At 35.9% G+C, this 7,086-nt stretch overlaps 1 protein-coding gene across 1 annotated transcript; it reads left to right on the top strand.

The window, feature by feature from the left end:
* Positions 1–791: 791 nt before the first annotated feature.
* On the top strand, positions 792–1,376 carry LOC137630354 (uncharacterized). Its single transcript, XM_068361786.1, has one exon. It carries the CDS (start codon positions 792–794, stop codon positions 1,374–1,376), a length of 585 nt encoding a protein of 194 aa, XP_068217887.1.
* The last annotated feature ends 5,710 nt before the right edge of the window (positions 1,377–7,086 follow it).

Here is a 7,086-nt window from a genome sequence, read left to right as displayed (position 1 = left end):
GATGGATTCCAGCCAAGAATGAACTTAATCAGAAATAAAGAAGGTAACATAATTATTGGAACAGAAGAAATACAAAGGAGGTGGATTGAACACTTTAAGGAGCTTTTCAATCGGCCACCACCTCATAACCCAGTGGATGATATGGAGATAGAGGGAAATATCGATGATGTGGAGGCACCAACCCGAGAGGAAATTACAGATTCTATAAGAAAACTTAAAAGATAATAAAGCAGCTGGGATTTATAATATAGCTGCAGAACTAATCAAGTAGGGGGGCCAGGCTCTTCATGATGAAATTATTAGCTTAATGTATAGCACATGGGAGAATGAAGTTATGCCATCAGATTGGGAGGAAGGGATTTTGGCAGTACTACATAAAAAAGAAGATCGCACTATATGTGGAAACTACAGAGGCATTTGCATACTTCCGGTTGGTTACAAAATCTTTGCAAATATTTTGTACAAACGATTACGAGTTTATTGTGAAGATATGATTGGTGACTATCAGGCAGGTTTTAGACCAAACCGAGCTACAGCTGACCAAATTTTCACCATAAGGCAAGCTCTAGAGAAATATTGGGAGTTCAACAGAAATTCTTACCATCTATTAATAGATTTCAAGCAAGCATATGACAGTGTGCATCGACCATCAATATGGAACATACTGAATTTCTTCCACAAACCAGAGAAATTAATAAATCTGGTCCAAATGTGCTACCGGAGTACGACATGCAGGATCAAGGCCGGGGGAATACTGACAGAGCCCTTTAACATCCATGGAGGACTAAAGCATGGATGTCCTCTACCAACACTTATTTAACGTAGTACTGGAATGGATAGTGCGAAATACACCTCTTACCAGATTACCCATCCAGCTGGATAATACCATTGTAGACAGACTTAGATATGCCGATGATGTGGAACTTTGTGGAGAACATCTACCTAGCATCGAAGAAACATACGTACAGTTTAAAAACAGTCCAGAACGTACAGGCATGAAAATAAACAATGCAAAAACTAAGATAATGGAGGTTTCAAGAACACCAAATCTAGTTGTAGATATGGATTTTAGGGGTTCACAACTGGAAGGAGTATCCACATTTAAATATCTTGGCTTCACCATAACATCACAGAACATGATTCAGGAAGAAGTTAGACTAAGGATTGTAGCAGGGACAAGATGTTCATGGGCACTTGATAACACATTAAGATCCAGAATTTTATCTAGGCCCACAAAAACACAAATATATACCGCCATTATCCGGCCAGTGGTCCTATACGCGTGTGAAACATGGGCACTCACTAGGCAGTTGGAAAATAAACGAAGTTTTTCAACACAGTATCTTGAGGCGGATCTGGGGACCGGTTTGGGATGACGAAGCTGGAGAGTGGCGCAGGCGCCACAATCACGAATTGATAACTCTTTCAGCATTACCGCCTATCTCCAATATTATTAGATCGCAGAAACTTTGATATGCAGGACATATTGCTAGAATGGAGGAGAGAAAGCTGACTAGAAGAGTTATGTTAGGTAAACCCATAGGTACCAGACCAAGAGGAAGGCCTAGAAAGAGATGGATGGATAACTTCACTGAAGATTTGGACATCCTGGAAATAGACCCCAATGAGTGGATGGAGCTTGCGGAGGATAGGGCTCTCTGGAGACGAACGGTCAAAGCGGCAATGGATCAGCCTGGTCCGAGGCCCCCGGAGTAAGTAAGTAAGCATAGAGGATCAACAGCGCATACAGGAAGTAGAAATTGTGAATGCCTGACACCAAAACACCAAAACCATTTTCCTTCATATCAGAATGTTCATCAAAGGTGAATTTCAGCAATTGATCACAAGGAAGCTCCTCAGCGAGTCTTTCATAATGTTGAAGCAACATGTAGAGGAGGACACTCCCATTTTCCAGTGATCCAGTGCTGTACTAGAAAGAAGTGTCATGAGTTTTAGATCCACTAAAAAACCTTGCAAGAAAAGTATTTGGTTGCAATGCAACATCTGCACCATCTGAGCCTGTTATCAGCATTGCTGGAAATTATTTTACTGTAAACAGCTCGACTTGGCACAGATTAATTGCGTTCAGTGTTACTGATTAATTGAAATAATTAATTGTTCTAAGAATACACTGCTATTTAGGAGCATTACTTTATATTTATGTTTGCTTTGTATTGCGCGAAAAAAATTGTGATTTTTGTTTCTCCTTGCATATTTCTGGGAATGAAATGTTATTTTTTTTTCTGGTAATGATGGTAAAGGCTAACATTATATTGCACCAAACAAATTTAAACTTAATTATATGTTTTCTACTAGTGTACTACGGGGAAGTTAAAAACATTAAAATTTCTACTTTGATACCACGACTTCTAGTTTTATCTGAACTCGATTTAATGATCTTACTCACGTACCTGTATTGTATCCTTGAATCCATTTAAACCTCCCCTCGTTCCATGTATTTCAAGAGGATGCAAATTTATCAAGCCTTTCACCTTATGGTAAAAATTTCAACTCGTGAATCATCTTGGGCATCCTTCCCTTTACCAATTCAAGTGAAAATATCTCCAACAATCCTACAGTAAGATGATCAGAACTGAATAGAATACTCCAAGCGTATCCTAACAAGTACTAATAAATAGCGTTTTGATATGATATGACCTCTGCTGTTCAATCACTTAAACTTCTGGAAATAGATTATGAAAACCTGTTACCTCTATTTCTCGCCTCAATAGTATTTAGGCGAGCTAATCTTTTTGGAAACAGTGTATAGGGTCCATACATTGTTTCCTTTGCCAAAGATTAATAAATGCTGAGCTCTTCTTCTTCTTCTTCTTCTTCTTCTTCTTCTCCTTCTTCTTCTTCTTCTTCTTCGTGGTATTATTATTATTATTATTATTATTATTATTATTATTATTATTATTGTTATTATCATTACTATTTTTAGTATTGATATTATTATTATTATTATTATTATTATGATTATGATAGCTAATTAACCCCTTCAGTAGGGAAAACAAGTCATTAGCCCTAATTATCATAGCTTTGCATAGGGTACAACAAACTACAAGTCGAAGGCTTTCCATTTGACACAAATGTTTAAGTTAACAGATATCTCAATTTTCGGAACAGAGATGTTCTGTTTTACTACGATTTTCATAGTATTATGGTCAGGGGGGTCTTTGAAACTAGGACGTTGACTTCAGTTATGGCACATATTTATGTTGAAACTAGTAGAGTAACTTTCCATAAAAAATCATTATACTACTTTATCAGCAGCAGTTTCTAAGAAAATGGTCAGAATTATAGAGAAGGTATGTTTTCGTGCTGAGGTCTTGCATAAGGCAAGGCAATCTTAACAGACAGATGGACAGTGCTGAGGGATACCAAAGGATGATTTGGGGTTGAGGAATAGTACCGGCTTGGTTATAGTCTAATCGACGAACATATTGTTACATAACATTTCATGGCAAAATCATTTGAATCGGTGGAACTTCAGAAGCTCAAATTTGTAGCGATTGTTTTCATGCTGAACAGGCTAATATGAGTCTTACTTCGTAATTTATATATGACATCTATTTTAACGTTGTTGCTGATCTCAAGAGATCTTATATTTTTCAATCATTACTTCTCATATATTTTATTCATTTCCTTATTTCCTCTCATCATCGGGTTATTATTCCCTATTGGTCCCCTAAGGCTTATAGCATCCTGCTCTTCCAACTAAGGTTGTAGCTTAGCTAATAATGATGATAAGAATTCCTTTGACTGCTTTTAAGAAACCTATTTCTTGTTTTTAGTATTTACTAACCTTATATTTTTAAGTATTTTCTTGTTTTAATTCCTTAATTTCTATATTTTTCCAATTTCCTCTAGCTCATGATTTAGATGTCGGGTTTCATCGCTCCAAACGCTAACAAGCCTATAAAATCCCTTAAATACTATTAAAATGAAGGATTTGGTTTATGAGTTTTAGTACAGCGATTGAAATGCAGAATATCTGTTTTATGTAGACTGAATGAACTTAAACAGAAATATTCTTTAGATATTGTGAGGGGAGAGAGAGAGAGAGAGAGAGAGAGAGAGAGAGAGAGAGAGAGAGAGAGAGAGAGAGAGAGAGATTGAGAATCATCACTTTGTGACTATATCGTGACATTATTTCAAGACAAACCTTTGCTAGCAAAGATTTAATCGCAATGTATTTTGTTTAAGACAAAACGTGTAGTTTTAACTATGGGTGTCATTTGAAAGTTAGCGGGAAGAGGTTCTTTCCGCACTTGGTGGAGAATTGGTAATGTTACTCCATTGAGTGAATGTTTTTCTGGTAGTTCTAGGCTAGCACTTCAACTTCCGTATCATGTAAAGTTTTTTTAACGTCTTTTGCCAAAACATCTAAATAGGTATGCAGAAGGTAATCATATGTTCCCTGATTTGTAATTTGGCTTTCGTAAAGGCACTGAAGAATGAGCCGCCCTTCTTACAATCTCCAATGCTGTACAGAAATCCTTTGATTATGGTCATCAATTTCGTAGGATTGGCCTTGATTTTAGTGCCTCCTTTAACCGTGTTAATCATGAGGCACTTGTTTTCAAACACAAACAGTTGAGAATAGATTGATATTTTTCTTAGCATCATTATTGAATTTTTGTGTTGTAAATTGCAGAGTTGATGATGATGGCCACCATAGTGAGTATAGGAATGAAATATCTGGTGTTCCTCAGGGTAGTGTTCTTGGCCCATTCCTTTTCATGCTATATACACATGACATGTGGTTTGACCTAGAAAACAAGCTCATTGCATATGCAGATGATGCTACTCTCTTTGCATCAATTCCATCTCCTGAATGTAGATCTGGGGTTGCTGAATCCCTTAGTGGAGATCTAGTTCAAATTAGTGCAAGGTGCAACCTATGGCTTATTAAGTTAAATCCTAACGAAACTCATAGTATGATTGAAAGTACCAAATCTCAGCATTAATAACGTTTCTTTAGCTCTATACGACTCTTAAAGATTTAGGTGTGATTCTTGATAGCAAATTTACTTTTGAGAAACACATTTGGTCTGTTTCTTCGTCAATTACACAAAAAAAAAAATGATTAATTGAGAAAGTCTTTTAAGATTCTCCGTGGTCAATCTATTCTGAAGAGGTATTAATTATTTCGTATTGCCTCGTTTCGAGTATTTTTTTCCGTCTGGTCTTCTGCTGAATCTCATCTTAATTTGTTGGATATGAAGTGGTGTATTAAATTTCTTATTCCTGATCTAGATATTAATCTCTGGCATAAGATTTTTCATAATTCTGACCATCCTTTGCATCCAGATCTTCTCAGACAGTACCATTATTATTAATATTATTATTATTATTATTATTATTATTATTATTATTATTATTATTATTATTATTATTATTATTATTATTATTATTAATTGCTAAGCTACAACCTTAGTTGGAAAAGCAGGATGCCATAAGCCCAGGTACCCCAACATAAAATAGCCCTGTGAGGAAAGGAAACAAGGACAAATAAAATATTTTATGAACAGTAAAATCATTAAAATAAACATTTAATATATAAACTATAAAAACTTTAACAAAACAAGAAGAGAAATTAGATAGAATAGTAGGCCCTAGTGTACCCTCAAGCAAGAGAACTCTAACCCAAGACAGTGGAAGACCATGGTACAGAGGCTATGGCACTACCCAAGGTATGCGGTTAATTCTAATGGTCATGCCTTCTCCATCATGAGGCTCAATACTACAAGGTATTCTAGGAGTTTTATTCCAGCTATGAACCAGATTGGGGAATGGTCTTCCTAATGAGGCAGGTGAATCGTAGGAATTTCCGAAGTTCAAACTTTCAGCGAATATTTGTATGTTCAGCAGGCTAACATAAGTCTCTTTATAGTTTATATGTGACAGATCTATTTTAACATGGTTGCTAATCTTAAGATAGTTTATATTAATTATTCATTATTTATCTTGCAGTTTGTTTCCTTATTTCTTTTCCTCACTGGGTTACTTTTCTCTGTTGGATTCGTTGATTTGTTCATTCATTCTGTTAAGGAATAAATCATTGCAAAATTAATATAGTTATTGGAAATGTATTCGTATATTTTGAAAGGGAGAGATAGATAGATAGGTTAGACCAACGAGAGCTAAGATCTAAAATGCAGATAAGACTGCCATGCTATTCTAAAAATATTTCTTTCACATAAAATTCATCATATTATAGGCTTTTTTGGGTGCACAAGGAATCCTACCGCTTCACGATTCCAGTCTGCACGGAGTCCCTAGTTGAAAGAGATCACTGTCGAGATCTGGTGGTGTCAACAGTATATGTGGTTTTGATAGTGAGGAGAAAAGGTGTGTTATATTAGTCGTAAAGTTCCCTTTCATGGCCAGCGATGCGGATGGTTGCGAGATGTGCGACGAGATCCGGGAATCGTCCGATAGCGCTGCCATGTAAAAGATGTAAAAGATGTTTTGTATGCGAGAGGGGCTTGACGGTTCTGTCTGGTCCTCCAGGAGGAAGTGGCTCTGGTCATTCTTGTTGATTTTTATAGTTCGAAACTATTTTCGTCAATGCAACGTAGCAATGGGAGACGCTCTCGTGTCTGTACGAGTTGATGTTCAGGTCTTGAACAAAATTGCATTTTGGGCAACGTGATTGGATGCATGGACATAATGAGCAACAAATTTTATTATATTACATTCGCAGTTAGTCACCATGAGAGGGTGCAGATGATTGTGATAATAGGAAATGAAGCTTGGAGAAAGAGAAACATTAAAGGTTTTTCATAACTGTCAGAAAATTAAGTTTTCATTAATTGCGTGGAGTTGTTTCTGCTTTTATTCCCTAAGATTCCAGATAAAATATTTTGATATCCATCGTACGTGAGAAAATTTGTTTTAATCATAATAAGACCGAATAAGTTTTTAACTAACTTTTTCCATCTGCTGATATCATCATTGTCTCCTATGCCCATTGACGCAAAAGGCCTCTTGATATACAGTGTATATATATATATATATATATATATATATATATATATATATATATATATATATATATGTGTGTGTGTGTATATATAT

The sequence above is a fragment of the Palaemon carinicauda genome, chromosome 38 (genome assembly GCF_036898095.1).
Source record: "Palaemon carinicauda isolate YSFRI2023 chromosome 38, ASM3689809v2, whole genome shotgun sequence".
NCBI classification, from domain to species: Eukaryota; Metazoa; Arthropoda; class Malacostraca; order Decapoda; family Palaemonidae; genus Palaemon; species Palaemon carinicauda.
Note: the sequence above shows the minus strand (reverse complement) of the source record. Positions and strands in the feature narration are given on the sequence as shown.